This window comes from Protopterus annectens, chromosome 5.part0 (assembly GCF_019279795.1).
Source record: "Protopterus annectens isolate FY-2018-M chromosome 5.part0, PAN1.0, whole genome shotgun sequence".
Classification (NCBI taxonomy): Eukaryota; Metazoa; Chordata; order Ceratodontiformes; family Protopteridae; genus Protopterus; species Protopterus annectens.
The window spans coordinates 906,074,779-906,095,765 of NC_056735.1; the positions used below are offsets into that span (position 1 = coordinate 906,074,779).

The 20,987-nt window shown below is 39.9% G+C and overlaps 1 protein-coding gene across 2 annotated transcripts in view; it reads left to right on the top strand.

Moving 5' to 3' along the window:
• ALG8 (ALG8 alpha-1,3-glucosyltransferase) overlaps positions 1-20,987 on the top strand; it is a 625,276-nt gene that overhangs the window by 310,133 nt on the left and 294,156 nt on the right. For both annotated transcript variants that reach the window (XM_044072699.1, XM_044072700.1), the window contains one exon: positions 9,344-9,464. In XM_044072699.1, the coding sequence (XP_043928634.1) occupies positions 9,344-9,464 (121 nt within the window). The remainder of the gene's footprint in view (positions 1-9,343; positions 9,465-20,987) is intronic.

Consider the following 20,987-nt stretch of genomic DNA (forward strand, 5'->3'; position numbering starts at 1 on the left):
TTAACATAGCGAGACAGTGTTTTAAAAGAGACTTATACTAATGGAAAAAGTCCGGGCGACCGGACCTTTTTCCATTAGTATAAGTCGATTTACAATGTGCACGCTGGCCAATCAGCGTGCACGTTTTGGAATATTAATGGGAGGTCATGGTGTAATAGCAATTTAGGGATGGGCATTACTGTCTTTCATCTGTGAATGCGTAAGTTGAAGAATCACAAAATTATATTGTCAGTGTTCATATGAGGGATCAACTTTTCCATCTTGTTATACGTGTTTACATTACTAATACTCTGGAGAACTTCCATGTTTGCTTCCTTACCTATAAAGCAGCATCCTGTTTCATTGCTTAATACCACTCTCCTACATTAATGTATGTAATAAACTTTTGTAGTGAAGCTTTGAAGACTCTCTTCTGGAATGTTGGTGAGGTACTATACAGTGATTCCATTTATGTTGTCATACAGTCTGACCCTACAGTAATTCTACCATTGTATATAATTAACTTTTTTAAGGCAGGCTATGATATGCCTGAGATATGCTGTTTCCCCTATTTAGGAGTCTTCTTCATTTCCTGGATTATTGCAAAGATTTGAACTTCCCCCATTTCTTACCATGTCCAGGGTGCTTACAAAATAGTTCTGAGTGAATGCATGTCTAAACTCATGTACATTAGTTTTAGTCATCTGCTGGTTGTGGTGTTAATAATATACTAATACAAGTTGCTGAGCAATGTTTTTTCATCAATGTCCTTGTATGTGGATATTTAAGTGGCAGCTGTGCCATTTTGAATGGAAATTATTTTTAATTGGGGGCAGTTGGTGATCCTTGGGAATTAAACTCTGGAGTACATCAGTATGGTGAGAATATCTGCTGATGCCAAGCAATCTGTGACAAGGTGGTTTGATTGGAAATGTGTAACTCATATGTAAATATATCTGATTATTTCAGTGGTGTCCCTTTGATCTGTTTTCTTAGCTGCCTGTTGAAAAGAATTCTTAGCTGTGCAGGCAGACATTTCAGTAAGCATAGTCAGTTTTAGCTACACATTTGCAGACACTCGCAGATCTAAATATTTGTGAAGTATTACATGTAGCACTCAGTCATCATTTAGACTTATTGCTTCTGCTTTGTCATGTTTTGAAATGTCCATCTAGAAGAAAAGTTTATTTTATAGTTATGTGTGCTTTTCCTATAATAAATTATTTTATTTCACGCTGTTTACTTGACACCAAATCCTCCAACCCTTTTTACATTTCAAGCCCTTTTCTCTGACAAGTGTCCCAGCCAGTAACATCAGTGCATCTTATCTGGCACAACACAGGAGGCAGTGCTATTAGACTATTTTTTTTTTTTTATTTATGCTTTCTGGTCTCACACCTCCTGACCATTAAGCCTCCCCTTATGAGACAAGGCCCACTGTTTCTCTGCTGGGTATGCCACTAATATGAGTATGTGGCAAGCTGCCCCGAGGAGCCGATCATGCAGGCAGCCGCAAGAGTTGTTTCTGTTTCTACTTTCACACCTAGAGGAATGACCAGTGGGAACATTTATATATTTTTAAAACCTAACCCTACCCTTGATGGTAATGCGAACACATGCATCACCACAGGAACTATCAGTATCTCACTATCTGAGCATGCACACTTCTTTGCATGCTGTGACAAGGGATACCATAACTGGATTGGATCACTGCAGCTCACATCATTCTGGCTGTTGTTTTTGTGCACCAGTTTAGCAGAGGAGCAGCATTAAAGCCAGTCAGGAAATCACTGCAACCATCCACCCGGTTGGGTAAACTGTCTTTACTCATGTCCTACTGTACAGTGGGCCCTAGTGGATTACTACAGGCTGTAAGGCTCATACCTCTCAACCTGTTAGTGCAAGAATTCTTGACAAAGCCAAAAATAATGGGAGGGGGGACAAAGGCCTAAAATCAGGAATAGATATTAAAATGTTTTTCTTATAAACTTATAAAATTACTGGAATAAGAAGTTTTGCATTGGCATGCATTTTCTGAAGAATGTGGAGTCTGAAATTCAAATGTTTGTCATTATTTAATGAATTCAGACCGCATTGATTTGCCAGAAAATGACACATTATATGTAGTATAGTCCAAATATATTAGGTAAATATCTGGGCACTCTGCAAAATTCTACACAGTTGAGAGGTGTGGTAAGGCTAGGTAGTGGATTTATTTTACTTGCCTGCTTTTCCTTCTCAGTGTATTTCCCAAACAGTGTGGCATACTGGCTGTAGGCACATATATTACTGTTTTTGTACAAGTGAAATATATGACATTTGTGACATAGCCCCATGGAAGCTTTGTTTGTGTACCTGAAACTTTCACACAGTGTCAGTACTAAGCAAAGAGAAAACTGCATGGATCACCAGGTTGATGTAGAGGTATAAAAGTTAGCTCTTTCGGGAAACACCCTTTATCAGACAAATACTACATGATAAAAACAGGGGATTTAAACAACAGTCAACCAATGAGCATGAAAGAATCTATATATAAGGTCTACGCCTTTTTAAGGCCGGTTTTAAAGGCACCACTCCATCAAGTCCTGGTCTTCTATCAGCACTTAGCTCTATAATCCATTGTGTCTCACAAAATTCAGTATGGCTAACTAAATCACCTCCCCTAGGGTTGGCCTTAATCACTTATAGAGCCATAAAAGTAAAATAGTGACCCTGATGTTCGTTGATATGTTGAAAAAGAGCATTATGTCCATTATATAGCCGTATGGCTGACAAGTGTTTCAGGATCCTGTCCTTAAATCTACAGTTAGTTTTCCCAATATAAAACAATGTACAGCATGAGCACTTAGCCAAGTATATAACATTTACTGAATTACAGTTTGCTAATAGTTTCAGTCTGTACACCCTCTTACGAACAGGGTGGACAAATTCCTGTAGTGTAGATATGTGCTTGCATGCTTTACAGTGCTGACAAGGATAAATTCCTGTCTTTCCAGTATGCATCTCTCTAACTCTACTGATGTCACATAAGATCTATTTTAAAATCTTGTTCCTTTTAAAAATGAAATTCGTTACATCGTCTACTAATTCTCTTAGAGTATCATCTGATTGTAAGATTCCCCAATTAGCTCGTATTATGTCATACACCTTACTAACATCACTACTATACTTAATATATACATTCAACTTAGTTCTAGAATTATTCCACTCAGTGGAGCCTACAATCCTGTTTTCTACCCCGTTTATAGAAAACCAAGGGCCTGCTCTTTCTGTCTATATTGCAGAATATCATTTATCTACTTGTCCACATCTTTTTTGCAATACCTACCCATAGTAAATCTAGAGGTGAGATTGACAAACTCATGACGTAATGTGTCCTCATCTGTACAAAGTCTGGAGGTCCTAATATCTTGCCATTTAACTGTATTGTGGAAAACAAAAGCTGAGTGCATGCTGTCCTTGGCTACCAAGCTATTTCTCCAACATGGTTTTCTAAAAAACTTTAGTATTAATAAGATTAAACTCATTGTTTAATATTTGATTATCCAAAAAATCAATCTCCATATACGAGTAGTGCAAAGTAAATCGCAAAAAGTCAGTGGTCGGCTCTAAATAAAAAATAAAATGATTCAAAGCTTCAATGGTGCCTGCCCATAATAGGAAAACATCACCCACGAAACGTGAATAAAAAATAAGTGATTGCTTCCATTCATGGTCTACATTAACTATAACCTTGTCTTCCCATTGGATTAGTATGAGATTTGCATATGAATTGGCATGGGGGTGACCATGGCTACCCCCCATTTTTGCCAGTAATACTGTTGTTCAAACAAAAAAGATATTATTCTCTAATACTATTTCTACTAGAAAGACCACTTGTGATAGTGTTTTCTTGTCAAAATAACTATTTCTACCTAAAAATAATTTTACATCCTGTATACCATAGTTATTCGGAATTACTGTAAATAAAGTATTTACATCAAGGGTAACCAGCAGTATATGATCACTGAAGCACTTGTCAGATAAAAAAAAAAATCATATAAACTAGTTAAAAATCTGCACTATCTTTTAAAGCTCTAGGAATACTAGAAATAATAGATTTCAATTTAGATTCAACCCACATGGAACAGTTTGACCCATCCCAAACTATTGGCCTTAGGGGTCTTTATGTATTTTAGGTAGAGCTTTAAATACTGTTATAACCGGATGTTCTACCTTAATAAAATTGAAAATTTCATCTGGTAAAATATCACACATTCTCAGTTCAGCAAAAATATTATTAACGTGTTAGAACATTTGTCACATCTTTAAATGTAATACATTTATAACTGTTATCATGCTCAAGCAAAACTCTGATCTTATTAACATATAAATCCATGTCCATCAAGACAATGGCCTCGCCGTAATCAGCTGGCTGTATAACTAATGCTGTATTTTCACTCAAAGTTCTCAATGCTATTTTTCCCTCTGTAGATAAATTATAAAAACGTTTACATCTGCCATTGTCCTTAAAAGATTTCAGCTGATCTTCACAAGTCTTAATAAATGTCTCAGTGACTGGATTGTTGGGAGGGATATACGTGCCAGGCTTATTCAAAGATTGAACATTTATGTCAACTCCTGTGTTAGTACCAAATAACTTTTTCAACTCTAAATTCCTACCAGACTGCTTGAGATCTAGAACTGTTTCAACATACTTGTAACTCTCTGCTGGTTCAAGCCTCTGCTGAGTACGCAATACTGGATATCAGATAAGACAGTACTAGATAAATTGTAAACAAGTTCAGTAGTACTTGAAGTCATACAGAGATTTTTCTCCGTTTGTGTTCCCTGCTCCCTGAGCGTCATCCTTACCCAGTTACCTGTATCTCTGTTTTTCTGTCTTTCTTTTTCACAGATGCTGGCAATTGGGGAAAAACCAGCTGTGAGTACAAGGTTTTTGGTCTCGCTCCCAAACCTCAGTTTGTAGATGGTGCTATAGCATTAACAGGAAGGCCGCCATGAAGTTGTTGTTCACCACCTGTTTGATTCTCCTCCAACACTCCCACTACTGGTGCCGCCTCTGGTAACACCTCCGCTTGAATCTCCGTCATCACATTGGCTACTGGTATCTCCACTGGGGCCACCTCACTGGCTGACTTAACAGGATCCGGAAATAATTAGCTGGCAGCAGCCTGACTGGCTGAATTCATCAGTCTTGTTCCTTCTGGGTTCCGCTTTATATTAATGGGTGGAACCTTTGGCCATACAAAAATATTGCTGTTATGAAATCCAAGAACTCTCTGTTAAGTTTCTTGGTCTTAATTTGCTGCAGTTTCATTTCATATGCACTAACAGCACAGTACAAAGAATCCAACTTAGAAAGTTAGTCCTCACTTGAAAATTTCCTTTTAATCTGTGATTGATGTTGCTCAATAAATTTAATGAGCCGTTCCTCTTCTTGTTGAAGGTATTCTATAAGTAGCCGCATATGTTTACAGCTAGTTTCTAGATTTATAGCCTGCCAGTGAGCTAACCGTTCAGAATGATGTTCCCCATATATTGGCATACAAAGCACCCTTATGTCTCGGTGTACTATATGAAAATGTAGGCAGGCTTCCATGTGCAAGCACTGCCACTGAAGTCTCTTAAGTTTATATAATTCATTTTCTAACACAGAAAACAGCTCCATAAAGCACTCACTGTCATCAGTTACAGAAGCAGCTGTAGAAGCCACTTTATCCTTTGAAAGGACTACCTTCAAAAGAGGATTACCATCCATTACTGCAAGTCTCCTCATCCCTTCACGAAATGTCCTTGCTACGGGTGTAGCTGGATGATATTCCAGTTCAACAGAATCAATAAAATTAGCCATTTGTGCCTTTTCCCTTGTAACACAAAAATAAATGAAATGCAAAAACCAAGTATAGGCACCAAAGGTTCGTGTGAGCAAATATGGAACCAAGCAAAGAGAAAACTGCACGGACCACCAGGCTGATGTAGAAGTATAAAAGTTAGTGCTTTTGGGGAAACACCCTTCATCAGACAAATGCTACATGATTAAAACAGGGTATTTAAGCAACAGTCAACCAATGAGCATCAAGGAATCTATATATATACATATATAAGGTATACGCCTTTTTAATGCCGGTTTTAAAGGCACCACTCCATTAAGTCCTGGTCTTCCATCAGCACTTAGATCTGTAATCCATTGTGTCTCACATAATTCAGTATGACTAACTAAATCACCTCTGCTAGTGTTGGCCTTAATCAGTTGTAGAGCATAAAAGCAAAATAGTGACCCTGATGTTCATTGATATGTTGAAAAAGGGCATTATGTGCAGTACATAGCCGTATGGCTGACAAGTGTTTCAGGATCCTGTCCTTAAATCTACAGTTAGTTTTCCCAATATAAAATGACGTACAGCATGAGCAATTAGCCAAGTATATAACATTTACTGAATTACAGTTTGCTAATAGTTTCAGTCTGTACACCCTCTTACTAACAGGGTGGACAAATTCCTGTAGTGTAGATATGTGCTTGCATGCTTTACAGTGCTGACAAGGATAAATTCCTGTCTTTCCAGTATGTATCTCTCTAACTCTACTGCTGTCACATAAGATCTGCTATTAGGACCCCCAGACTTTGTACAGATGAGGAGACATTACATCATGAGTTTGACAATCTCAACTTTAGATTTACTATGAGAGGGTATTGCGATAAAGATGTGGACAAGGGGATGTATTCTGCAATATAGACAAAGAGCAGCCCCTTGGTTTTCTAAAAAAAAGGGTAGAAAACAGGATGGTAGGCTCCACTGAGCAGAATAATTCTAGAACTAAGTTGACTGTATATATTAAGTATACTAGTGATGGTAGTAAGGTCTGTGACATAATACGAGCGAATTGGAGAATTTTACAATCAGATGATACTCTAAGGGAATTAGTACATGATGTACCGAATTTCGTTGTTAAAAGGAACAAGATTTTAAAATAGATCTTATGTGACAGCCGTAGAGTTAGAGAGATGCATACTGGAAAGACAGGAATTTATCCCTGTCAGCACTGTAAAGCATGCAAGCACATATCTACACTACAGGAATTTGTCCACCCTGTTAGTAAGAGGGTGTACAGACTGAAACTGTTAGCAAATTGTAATTCAGTAAATGTTATATACTTGGCTAAGTGTTCATGCTGTACATCATTTTATATTGGGAAAACTAACTGTAGATTTAAGGACAGGATCTTGAAGCACTTTTCAGCCATACGGCTATGTAATGCACATAATGCCCTTTTTCAACATATCAATGAACATCAGGGTAACTATTTTGCTTTTATGCTCTACAACTGATTAAGGCCAACACTAGGGGAGGTGATTTAGATAGTCATACTGAATTATGTGAGACACAGTGGATTGCAGATCTAAGTGCTGATGGAAGACCAGGACTTAATGGAGTGGTGCCTTTCAAACCATCCTTAAAAAGGCATATACCTTATATATATATATATATATATATATATATATATATATATATATATATATATAGATTCCTTGATTCTCATTGGTTGACTGTTGCTTAAATACCCTGTTTTAATCATGTAGCATTTGTCTGATGAAGGGTGTTTCCCGAAAGCGCTTTTGTACTTATGCATCAGCTTGGTGGTCTGTGCAGTTTTCTCTTTGCTTGCTTCCTTATTTGCTCACACTGACCTTTGGTGCCCATACTTGTTTTTTGCATTTCACACAGTGTCAGTACAGGGAAAGAGAAGCATCACACTGTTCTCTTAGGGATGGGAAAGGTAGCTGTCAACTCCTTCTAGCCCATCCTTCTGCATTTTGTCTTCTGTTTGAACTCTTGCCATTGATTGCATCTTCTGTAATAAGGAACCTCTGTAGTGGCCTGATAGTGCACAAATTCTGTTTTTCAAAGAAGTACTAGCTGAGAAGACTGTTGTATTGCTGCACAGATCAAGATTTGCTGTACATGTGGTACGACCTTTCATCTTACTTAAAAAAAAAAAAGCCAGAGTCCAATGCAACTGGGATAAAAGATCAAGGAGTGACTGGCTCAGCGATTTTGTAAATTAACAAAGATTACAAAGTCCCTCACATTATTTTCTAAGTGTTACTCTTATATTCCTACATGTTTGCTATCCAGCCTTGTTACTTTTGTTAACAAGGAAGTGAAACTTTTTGGCCACATCCCAGGCCGAAGGCAAATAACTATTGTTTATTAAACTGGTACAAAGAAATCAAATAATAAGACAAAGAAAAGCACCAAAGCAGTCAAAGAGGAGTGGCTGCTTATGGGAAACAAAGGTGGAGCTTAATGTTTTGTATATGCATTAGGTTAATTTAAAAAATCTGGAATACTTTATTAACATGGTACTTAAGTAGATATCTTAAAAACTTCCAGTGAGCAGACAAGTGGAAAGCTTGAGAAATACAAAGCTTGACTGAAAAAAATGCACACACTCTTGATGCGAAGCCGTACACAACAAGAAAAATAAATGTAGTAGTTTGATTGCTTGTGCTCCATTTAATATCCATAATCATATATTGAGCATCACTTTCCCCTCATACTTGAATCCAAATGGTATTTTATATTTGTCCACATTAGGTCTGTCACAGACATTGATAGGTAGTTACTGAAATTATTTTCAGTATGTTAACATTCACATTAGCTACAGACTTTGTCTTTTTTCCTAATACGGCTGATAGCCTCCTCCATACCATTTGTACAAAAAAGGGCACCTCTAGCAAGAAGGTGATAGCGGTAAGGTTGTAAGGTGGCAGTAATAACTGCCTGAAAATATGGTTCAGAAGAGGTGCACCAGAACTCCTGAAAGCCAAAAACCAAAAAGCAGAAAAAATGAAGTGGCTATACATTAACTATTTCTAAGTCGTGTGCCTTGCATGTATCTGTCAGCAAGTTCTGTCGTCTGTTTGGCAGGTCCTAGAGGTTGTATCGTTGTCCAGATTGTTCATATATTTTTATTTAATTCTTACATGTTTGTTCATTGCAGATATTATAAACTCTCCACTAGGTGTTATAGGCTTTTTGCTGTTTAGACAAAAAAGTGACTTCTTTCTTTAACTGCAGGTAGCAGTTCCCTTTTCTAATTTTTGTTAATTGAATTTAATCATTCCATTTAACAAATTACACTTCCAGAAACAATCAAAGTTTTGGACTAATTATGTTGAACATTCTGTAGATTCACTGAAAAGAAGAATTTGCATTGAGGTTTTTCTTTTACATTTAATGTACTCTTCTGATATCTAGCTTGGTGTAACCATTTCATGTAAGATAGATTTTTGCATTAGGATTAAATTTAAGGAAAAGCATTAAACAGAAGGATTAATTTTATTTTATTTTTATGACAGGGCCAGCTACCTCAGGTTCTTTCTCGACTCTTCCCATTTAAGAGAGGCTTGTGTCATGCATATTGGGCTCCCAATTTCTGGGCATTGTACAACGTGATAGACAAAGCACTGTCAGTCATTGGTATAGTATTGTTTAGTTTTTCTTGTCAAAGTGATATGTAATTGATTTCTTAGTGTCCTGTCTCTCATGTGCAGTAGTCTATCCAGGACTACAAGTTCTGTTCCAAAGACACAACTTTTGAGTTATGAATTCTGATTGGTTTGTTTCAGGAACCTACAGAATTTAATTTCATGCTGTTAATTGATCTTCTAAAGCACCACCATGTGTTCTTCATGTAGACCAGTTTTGCAGTAGTGATTACTGCTGGGAATTTACTGCAGAAGATCTGTCATCTGGCCCGTCTTCTAGAATTCAGCACTCTTCTGCCTCCAAGCTGGGCAGATGTCAGCATCCAGCCATAACATTTTACTTTTTTTTTTTTTTCTGCTGCAGTTCACAGCACATTTATTATTGCCTTGCATCTGTAGTTGAGCATCATTCAGCCAGCTGCAGAGTTTTGTTCAGATAAGTATGCCTTTGGAAAAATCTTATTGCCTTTTACTGTTCTTGTTGCATAACTGTACTTATATTATTTTGTTTAGGGAGATAACTGATTATGCATTAGGGTATGTCTTTTAAGAAGCAAGGGAGGTGTTCTTAAGTGGGGTTGTGGTAGGCAAATCCTACATAAATATTTTCAGATCTGTGGAGTTTTCTATCTAGGACCTGAACACAACATTAGAAGCTGTAGTGTTTGCCAGAATTTTGCTCCTAGAACACTTAAAAGAAAGAAGTGTTCCCATGCGAAACTGTTTAAATGGGAAAAGGCTTATATGGCTTTGACCTATATTGCCATAGCTCAAGTTGGTCCATTACCTCAGGCATCCACCTTAAGATTCATATGGAAATGTGACTTAAGGAAATGATCAGAGAACTGAGAGTTGTGATCATGGTGGCTGATTTCACTGCCTGGCTCAAGGATACATGTCATGGCAAGGCTCTTTCACACACCCTGGCCCACACTTCTTAGGTTTCCAAGGCCACTGGCATAGCCACTGCTGAATTTGTAATGTCTGTGTTTCTCTCCACATCCTATAGAGTTGTGTGGAACCTGACTGAATGCCCTATTTTTTGGGTCCTTTGTCAATGTCCACTTTGTTGTTTATAAAAGAGTATTTGGTCAACCCCTGATTTTAGTTAGGGGTGATGTCCCTGGACAGAACATGAGTTCCAGGCATCCCATTCCCAGGCATAGGCCTCCCAAATGGCTGCCTCAGCCAAAACAGACCAAAGTCCAAGCACAGAATGTCTGCTTCTCCTAGTCCCTTGAGCCTGAGGTAACTGTCAGATCCTCATTTTCCACTTCATCCCTAACTCTCCTACAGGAGTGCTTCTTCTTAACATAGAATGTCATCCATGCCGCTAAGTGCTTTAGTGTTAGGAATTCACCCCACTCCACCCAAGAAAGAGTGTCTGACTACTCAAAGAGTAAAGGAGAACTGGATTAAGCTTCCCAGATATTTCATCTCAGAGTTTGATTGGTGCACTGATGACATCATGTTCTCTTTTCCCTGATACAGAGAAAAATCTAATTTGGAAACCGTGTTTGCAGAATGAAGTAACACTTTGAATGGGAAGAACAAACCAAAAGGCTGACGTAATGTGCACACCGCGGGAAAGTAATATTAATCCAAATGTGAAGTCACTTCCCGAAGGAGTCAAAAATAGTAAAAAATTGTTTATTTCATTCAAACATAGAACAAAAAAGGTCAAGCACTTTCTTCCCTGAATGAGTTGGGACTTCTTCAGAGCCTTTAAATCAACGTTCCTGCCAGCTTAATATACACAAAGAATGTAATTACCAAGTTATGTGACTTACAGTCAAAATCTCACTGAATAAAGGCATACAGAGAAAGACTCATGAAAAAAATTTACCTTTTTTGTTCTGTTTTGGACTAAATAGATGATTTCTTACTGTTTTTGACTCCTGTGTATTCGGGAAGTGACTTCACATTTGGATTAATATTACTTTCCCGTGGTGTGAAGATTACATGAGCCTTTTGTTTTTTTTTTCTTTTGGACTTTGTTGGGCTTCATGGTTTATGCTGTGAATATTTTATTACTTTAAATGGGAAGCTAAAGAGTCATCGGAGGCCTCAGAAAAGATATTTTGATCTCCTGGGCATGGATGCCTCTAAATGTTTAGATTTGATGTTTCCTTCTCATTTTCCTCACTGTTAAGTCTTTGGATCTGACTCTGCCTTATCCTCAAGATTTTTGGATCAGAGTCTCAAGCTCCTCCCTCTCCCATCATGCATTGTACTTACTCTAACCCCTCAGATCACATTTTCCAGCGTCGCACCAAGTCATGATTCAGAGTCTCAAGTGGATCTCAGATAGGTGATATCTTTAAAACCATATTTTTTCTTTCAGTCTTTTTTCTGGTGTAGTTAAATTTCCAAACTTTAAGCTCGCCTATCTATTTTTGAAAAGAAAGTTTGAATATCTATATGCACCTCTCCCTTTAGCTTTTGACAGGCATTAGGGACTGCTTCCTCCCTTATCTCTGTCTTTCCCTATAGTGCCTTTGGCACTTTTGTCAAAAAAAAAATTTTGTGCTTACTTCTTGAAAAAAGAGTCATCCAGGCTATCAAGACTGAACAAGTAAGATCCAGAACTTATTCACACTTCTTTTTGGTGCCAAAGAAAACAGGGGACCTAAGATCAATCCTACAGCTTAGCAACCTAAGTCTATATGTCAAGAAGTTGAAGTTCTGAATGGTTATGGTTCAGTCCATTTTGCCTCTTCTACGCAAGTACGATTGGATGTCCTCCATAGATCTCCAGGATGCGTATTATTATATCAAAATGACAAATGCTCCATGAGGCACCTGCTCTTTCACCTAGGGACCAGTGATTACCGATTCTGAGCACTGCCCTTTGGACTCACCACAGCCCCCCTGGTTTTTACCAAATGTATGGCAGTCATTGCGGCCCACCTGAAGCTAAAAGGATTACAGATGTTTCCATACTTGGACGATTGGCTCCTTACTGCATCAACTGATTCAAACCAGGCAATACCTAATCCAAATCTTCAATTCCCTACCGATGCCATAAATCTAGTGAAATCGAACCTGACTCCTGTGCAGAATCTAGAATTTTTTGGAATGCAATTGAACACTTCAGCACAAATAGCATTGTTAGCCCTGCATCACATAAGCTCTCTCAGACATCAAGTCCAGGACTTGCTAGACCAACAGATCTGCCAGCAGAGTTGGTCCTTAGGGCACTAGGATCTATGTCAGCATCCATCATCCTAATACATTTGGCAAGATTTTTTATGCAAGTTCTTCAGTGGACACTGGCTGTTCAGTGGTTGATTCTTTACCAATTGCTATCTGTTCCTATCAAACTAACGCCAATCTGTAGAAGCTATCTACAGTGGTGGCTGAAGTTGAATGATCTAGATCTAGGCAGACCATTTTCCTCAGTGACCACAGATGCTTCCCAGTTGGGTTGGGGGGGACATTATCAGGGGAAGATTCCCCAACAAGACCAGGTTGCATATCAGTGTCCTAGAGATGAGAGCAGTTCTTCTCACATTGCAAACCTTTCAGGAACTACTTCCTCTGGGGACTATTGCGATTCATACAGACAGCATGTCAGTGGTCTGGTATATAAACAAGTAAGGAGGAACCCGGTCTTACTCATTATGCAGAGAGGCTATGAGGGTTTGGAAGTGGGAAATCTCTTCAAACTGCTTTCTAATTACAGTGCACATTCCTGGAGACACCAACACAGTAGACAGGCTCAGTAGGTCCTTTCTGACCCCACATGAGTGGTGCCTCAATCAATCAGTAGCGAACGAGATTTTCAGCCAGTGGGGCCACCTTGCTGTGATCTCTTTGCTTCTACCCTAAACAACAAATGCAGCAAGTAATTCACTCTGATCCCTCCAAAGGGGGAGTCAGCGAGAGTTGCTGTAGTTCACAAGTGGCCACCAGGCCTCCTTTATGCTTACTCCCCCACCCTTGATTCTGAGGTTTCTACAGAAAGCCATCAGGCTGAAGAGCACAGTTGTCCTCATTTCCCTCTTCTGGCCTCTTCAGGTATGGTTCCCCTTCCTATGGTGTCACCTCAGGTATCCTCCATGGTTACTGGATCCCAGTCAGAACCTTACCTCTCACCCTTTAGAACATCACCAACCCAACCTGCACTCCCTAAGACTGACCGTATGGTTTCTCCAATTCCAATGATTGTATGAAAGTCCAGGCTAGCTTCTCCAGTATACGACTTATCTTGGCCTCTCAGAAGGCTTCCACAAAAATGGTCTATAACAGCAGCTGGACAAGATTTTCAATTTGGGCTTCAAAGAAGAATATAGATCCTTTTTCAACCTCTGCATCAGCTGTTCTCCTTTTCCTGAGTACACTTTATTATGAAGGCGCCAGTTTTTGTACCATAAAGTTACAGCTAGCTGCAATTGACAATTTTCATTCAGGAATAGGATCCTCTCCTATTTCTTCATCAAAATTATGCAAGGAATATTTTTATTAAGACCACCAATAAAAGATCCTTCTCCACCTTCAGATCTTACTGTTGTACCTCAAGGTCTCACTCAAAAGCTATTCGTACCAGACAACATTTGTGACTTGAAATTCTGGAAGACTATATTTTTGGTAGCCATCACTTCAGCCATAAGAGTATCTAAATTGCAAGCTGTATCAACCAATCCCCTTACATCATTTTTCATAAAGACAGAGTTTCCTTAAGAACTAGCATTGCCTTTATGCCCAAAGCATCAGAATCCAACATAAATCAGTCAGTTCAGTTGCCAGTTTTCTTTCCAAATTTTTCAAACAGACTAGAATATATGTTGCATCTCCTTGATGTCCATAGACAGTTGCATTTCTATCTGTACAGGATAAAAAAAGCATAGAAGGTCCGATCAACTCTTTATATCCTTTTCATCTAATCACTTGTGTCAAGCAGTATCCAAGATCACCTTGGATAAATGGATATCTGATTGCATTTTTACTATTTATTGCCAAAAAGATATTCAATTACTTTGTCCTCCTAAAGCTCACTCTACCAGAGCCATGTCCACGTCTTCAGCCTATTCTGCCAGGACTTCGATTGATGAGATACATGCTGTGACCACTTAGTCTAAGAGTCATACCTTTGTCTGACATTATAAATTGGACATTGTCTTCAGAGGGCAACCTTTGGCTCAACAGTACTCTGGCATATTCTTCCTTAGGGGCCACCCAGGAGTTACATAGCTGGGAACTCTGACCCAACAGTGAGAAAGAATGAAAAGGACAACATCAGATGCAGAAGTTATGTACTTACCCTAACTTGGCATCTCTGTTGTCCATCTTCATTCTTCCTCACTTCCCTACCAATCATCCCCCAGCCTTGGTTTCTTTGAGAAGTTACCTGGAGGATTTTTGGAACCCTTCAGTTCATGGTTTGGGCCTCAGATTCCTTGATCTGTTCTCTTTCTTCCTTCTGGTACGTATCCTGCTGTGTAAGGCAGAAAACTCAGTCTGAGGGGTTAGAGTAGCTATGATGCATGATGGGAGAGGGAGGAGCTCGAGACGCGGATCCCAAATCTTGAAGATATAGCCGAGTTGGAACTGATGTAGGATCTGAAGACCCAGCAGTGAGGAAGAATAAAAATAGACAACACAGATGCCAAGGTATGGTAAGTATTGTATATTATATTTGTCATGCCCCAGTAGCTCTACAAGATGCTTTCTTGGATGCCTTCAAGGAACCTAACACCCTACCTTCTGTCCAGAAAAGCCTAATATTGATTGTGGGGTCCAGAAATCCCATATATTCTTATTGCAAATTTAGCAGTGGTGTCTTTGCATCCAGTGAGGAAGCCAATATTTGTTCTTTCCCTAAGTACTCTTTTCGCTGACATGGAAGTTGGACTTATTGATTGATCTGAGAACAAATTTTACACAGTTTTTTAAAGCCATTAACCATCAGACACATGTGACCATGTTTCATATTGCTCACCTTTATCAGATGGAGAAAACTGGTGAGGTGTTTGATGTGGATCTGAAGGTAATGTTTATTGGACTTTCTCCAGACTATTAGTCAGGTGGCTAAGCACTGTGTGAAGTGCATCTATGATGCTTTGAATGCAGCTTGTGGTGTGACAGCAACAGGGCCTGTAATTAAGAAAAGCATGTGTAACTAAGGCTTCAGTCTCTGCCAGATGATGTCAAACTGCAAATTCTTAATGTACCTTGTGATAAGGATCTGCTCTTTGTGACCCCTGTTGTTGAAATATTCATTTAGATGGAGGGAGGAGGGAAAACCTATGTAGTCAATAAAATAGATTTTTCATTCCCTCATGTCATGATTGGAGAGAAACCACTCAACCTGTGGACCCTACTATTTCAGGCAAGGAGAGCGTAAGCAGGCAAATAAGAATCCAAGTTCAAATAGAAGTGGAAGAGTCATGTTGCCTGAAGCAAACAGCATGGTGCATCTCATATACTTCTCCCTGAAGGACAGCAGGAAGAATAACACATTTAATAAGAAAACTGGTAAAACATATCAGAAGACATATGGGTGTTACAATAATTTCTCATTGTTAGAAACTTCAGTTCTTAAGAAAATCAAAGATGTTAGACATTCCCTGTGTACCAAGAGAGAGAGAGAGCATCTGGTCCTCCCAATTCTACAAGATCTCATGCAGCTAGGTTTGATAGACCCAGTACCAAAGCAGGACTAAAACAAGGGGTATTATTCAGGTCTATTTCTAGTACCAAGAATGTATGGTCTGTAAAGGCCCGTTCTGGACCTTTCAGGGCATGACACCTACTGCAAGATTCCAAACTTAAAAATGTTGACTTTGCAAGCCATTTTGCTACTACTGTTCCCTCATTTTGTGATCATCATCCTAGACATCAAGGATGCCTACTTTCATATACCAATTCATACTTTCTCAGATTCAAGGTGAGGAGTTTCCACTATCAGTTTACCTTCCTGCCCTCTGGAGTGGCTACTGCACCCAGGTATTTGCAAAGCCCTGGCTCCAGTAACTGCATATTGCAAAACCAAGGGCATTCACATTTACCCCTACCTGGTTGACTGCCTCATTCAGGCACTAACTTAGAAGGAGGTGGAGAGGGTACAGGTGTTAAGCATGGATTGTTTTCAAAATCTGGGATTTTTATTCAGCATCCCCAAGTGAAGTCTCACCCCTTCCAAAAGAGTGATATTCCTTGTGACGTTATTGGCCCCTAACAATCAGATATCCAACCATTCTGTAGACACAGTGGAATCCCTTGCACAGTACTTTCTGGCCCTGAGGCAGAAGACTGTGGTCACAGCCATAGAGTTTGTATGGGCAGTAGGGTACATGATTGAGATTTGTTGATCATGCTAGCAAGGAAGCACATGAGGTAACTCCAGCTGTACCTGTGAAGCGTCTGGGGCCAGCAGTGTTAGTCCCCAGATGAAATGATTCTATGCTAGCTTGCTTCATCCCCTAAGCACAGATGCTTTGTCATGATAAGTAATTTTTCAGTCCATTGTTCTTTTTGGTTAGAAACATTAGAAATCTATCAGGATGAATGATGTGTTTGGACAGATATATGCCAAAAGGGGCATTATATTGAATTATGGATCTGATGAGATATGAAGAGGGGGAATTAGGACTTCTTTGGATGTAAAGGAGATGCTCTTGGAAATTAGATGAGCCCAGGTATAAGGCTTGCCCAACTACTGCAGTGACATGATTTACAAAAAGATAAGGAATTATCAACAAGGTTGCTTAGATCTCTTCCAACAGTTGCTTTTGGGAGGGATGTGTCATTTATATGGTATGGGAAAATGTTTTTTTTGACAAAATTAACTAGATTTATAAGCTGATCCTTCAAATGACCAGGTGTCTTTCTGCATGAATTCCCTCTGATTACCCTTTTCCTTGGGCAATCAGAAGGTAAACGAGGCGTGGTCAGAGGTGTTCCTGATCTCAACCTTTGGGACAGACAGCACAGGTTCTCCCTCCTCTTTCAAATGTTCAAGTTAAGACCTCTCACATTGCTTTTGTAATTTGGACTGCCTCACACAGGATAGGGTTCCATGATAGTTTCTGTCCTGAAGACCAAACACCTCACTGCATGGTTGATTTTGTTGTTTTGCTGGTCGGGCAACATTTGAATGAGGATGAGCTGACTGTCATTAAGCAGATCAGGAAGCCTGTTGCAACTTACTAGACTATTGACCTTTGAGGATATTAAGAAGCCTAGTGTTATATTCCAATGTTAGTTTTTAGCCAGAGCCCTGTGTATTTCCTTGAACTCTTGTGCTTTCTCTCCAGTCGTCTTCCAGATCTTCAGTCTAGTCTTTGTTGACCTTGGAACCTTCACTGATCAAAACCTGCAGTTGATTGTGACAACCAGTGGTTTATGCTGTGAGCCAACTGTTTCAATGGGGTGAACTTTGCAATTGCTGATTCTATCCCAGTGCCCTTTCCTTACCAAGAGGAAATCTACCTAAGCTGCATGTTGGCCACTCTTGTACATGAGTTATATACTTTTTATTTAGCTTTTGTTGACCATGTTAGTACCTCTAGGACAGTAGCCTTTTTTCAGGGGAGATTTGAGGTGGTATTTATAATGAGAGACGAGATTTTGCCAGGGCTTCAGAGAACTTTATCTATTCTTTTTGCTAGGTGCTATGGGATGTTTTACATCCACTTGAGCTACCGCCAACTTAAGCAGACAGGGTTTCAGTTTAATGTCACATCCGAAAGACAGCATACTCAGGAATTCAACACCCACCTTATGCTGTACTGCAGTGTCAGCAGTTGCAGTACCTGGCTTGGGAATAGAACCCACAGCCTTCTGCACCAAAGGCAAATGTTCTACCTCTTGCACCACTGACACTACTTCAGATATGAATATTGTGATCTTGTGACTGTCTCTCTTACTGAACCATGTGTTGGCCACCATCAAGCCTGTTGCTAGGCAGAAGTCTACAATGGCTGCTCCTTCTTTATTCCTGATGCTCCTCATGTGTGGATCCATTCAGTCCTCATATCCAGATGTCCTTCTATTTCCATGTTGCAGTATTAATAACATTAGGGCGATCCCCACCTAGGTGACCCAAACATCTGACCAGTATACCAAAGATTTAAGCTACTGCAAAGTACATGCGATGTTGCATATAGAGCAGCTGATGTCTGCCATAAAAGTAACATCTGCATGTACCATCCTGTGAATTTTTCTGCCGCCATTCCAAACGACAGCTTTTACCATTCATCTGATTGCCGAAAGTTTTCTTCAATTCAGATAAGTGCCCATTGGGGAAAACCTTTATTACGCTTTTGCTACTGCATGCTTTTTAGAGGTTATCCAACAAGGGTAAGTGCCACTATGGAAGACAGATTCCACACAAAGACAACCACAACTAGTGTCTTTTCTGTTTGGGTTCTGATCATGACTACAAGGCCTGTGCCATTTGTCAGGCATTTGTCCCTAAAACACTTTACAGTCATCTGTCTGCCCTTAATATATATCTTGAAAAACAGAGACTAAAGTGACTAGCACTAGGCATGGAAGGTACTCCAGGTCCATCTGGTGAGCCCCAGAAGAAAAAGGTAAGGCCTGAATCTTTAGCTGCTCCTCTGATCCTGGACATCCCTTTCAAGGCTGGTGAAGGCCCAGAGGTGTGTATGGTGTTTGGTTCTCCTCCTTTGGCAGGTACTGCTGTAGAAGCTGCTAGGGAAGGTTCCTTCAGCATGTCAGCAGTGGTATCACAGACATCCGTTATGGACGGTAAGGGAGAACTACAGCTCGCTCCTTCAAATGATCCTCATAGTGCCTCTCCTGCCTGGGTCCGGAGCCTAGGCCTACGTCGGCCCTTTCATCCCAGCCTAGGGTAGGCCTTCCACAAGAGGAAACGCAAACAGAAACATGCGTCTCCCATTCAGGAGCCTTCCCCAGACTGATAAGCATTTTCCCAAGGGACACTGAATGCTTTTCTGGCACTTAGGCCTTCCAATTTGCAACCACGTACTCCAGCATCTCCTGTTTCCCCCTCCAGCCAGGAGTAAATCTTCTGAACAAGAGGCAGAAGAAGATGAATCAACTTCAGATGAGTCCTTGACCACCCAAATGGACTCTCCTCTGGGTTATGCCTCTCCTGAAGTTGATTCCAATGGTGGAGAGTCTCTTGAGGAGGATATAACATTTGGAAAAACTATCTCCTGAATGAGTGAATTTTCCAAGTGGGAAAGTTCCCAGATTTCAGAAGTACAAAAGAGGTACTATGATGTCTTACAAATAGATTCTCCTACTCCTCCACCCATTCCACCAGTTTTACATGCTTTCCCTGACTCAGAACCTCCTGCTCCTAAACAGCCAGACACTTTCTATAAAGTCCTTGAAAACAGCAGTTACCTGCTCAAATGTCCCCTTGCAGACCCAGGTGTGATCAGTCTCATTTTGCTGATAAAGCCACTAAATTACTGCCCTCCACCAACCTCCTGCCCTCAGGTAAGGACAGTAAAATGATGGAAAGAATTGGGAAAAAGGTTTGTACCTCTTTTACTTAGGCTTTTAGAGCCATTAATTATCAGGCACACATGTCCAAGTATGTTCTGGCTCTACTTTCTCAGGCCTCTAAATTGCTGACCGATCTCCCAGACTCTGCATCAAAATCCCAGCTTAGTTTCCTGCCAGGTTACCAGGCATTCCATTAAATGCAATTATGATGCGGTTGAGGTGTCTGCAAGATCAGCAGCTTCTGATTCTGTCCTTAGGAGATATTCCTGGCTGAGATTGCAGCCTTTCCCTCAGGATTTCAAGGCAGAATTTATGGATGGACCATTTGGACAACACTGCCCTATTTGGTTCTAATGCTGCAGCCCTGTTCAAATCCCTTCAAGAGAAAGGAAAAGAACTTCAGGAACTTAAACATATTTTTGTTTCCCCATCTCCTAAATACTATAGGAACTACCCTTCTAGGCCTAATTTTGAAAGAAAGAAGACCCATGCGCATTCCCAACAACACAAAAAGGGCACACACAGGCAGATGCCTCCTAGGTCTCAGCCATCCTCTGCTCAAAAGGCCCCCTTTCCAGACAAGCCAGGTAGTCTGTCTCTACCTGGCTACCTTTTCAGAAATCCCTCTTTCTCAACGCCCTTCTCATTTCCTTTCAAACTGGACAAGCATTACCACAGATAAATTGGTCCTATGTATTATGCAAACATGACTTGGAAATCCTCTTCTCCCTTCATGGAGATTCCACAACCCCAAAAGGACCAGATACAGCCTTTCCCTCAGGTCATTCAAGACTTGAAAACACAAGAAAACATACAGAATGTCCTTAGTTGCCAGGAAGGGTGGCCTTTGGAAACCATTTTTAAAGTTATCCCAACTCATTCTATTCCTTCAGGTCTCCACCTTCAGGATGCTAACCCTGAAAACTCTGTTTCCACTTTTGCTACCTCAAGTGTACCTGATTTCCTTAGACATAAAGAATGCATAACTTCACATTCCCATCTATCCTCTATTTAGGAAATTCTTACATTTTTTTGTTGCTTCTTTTCATCTTCAGTTCTGTGCTTTGCC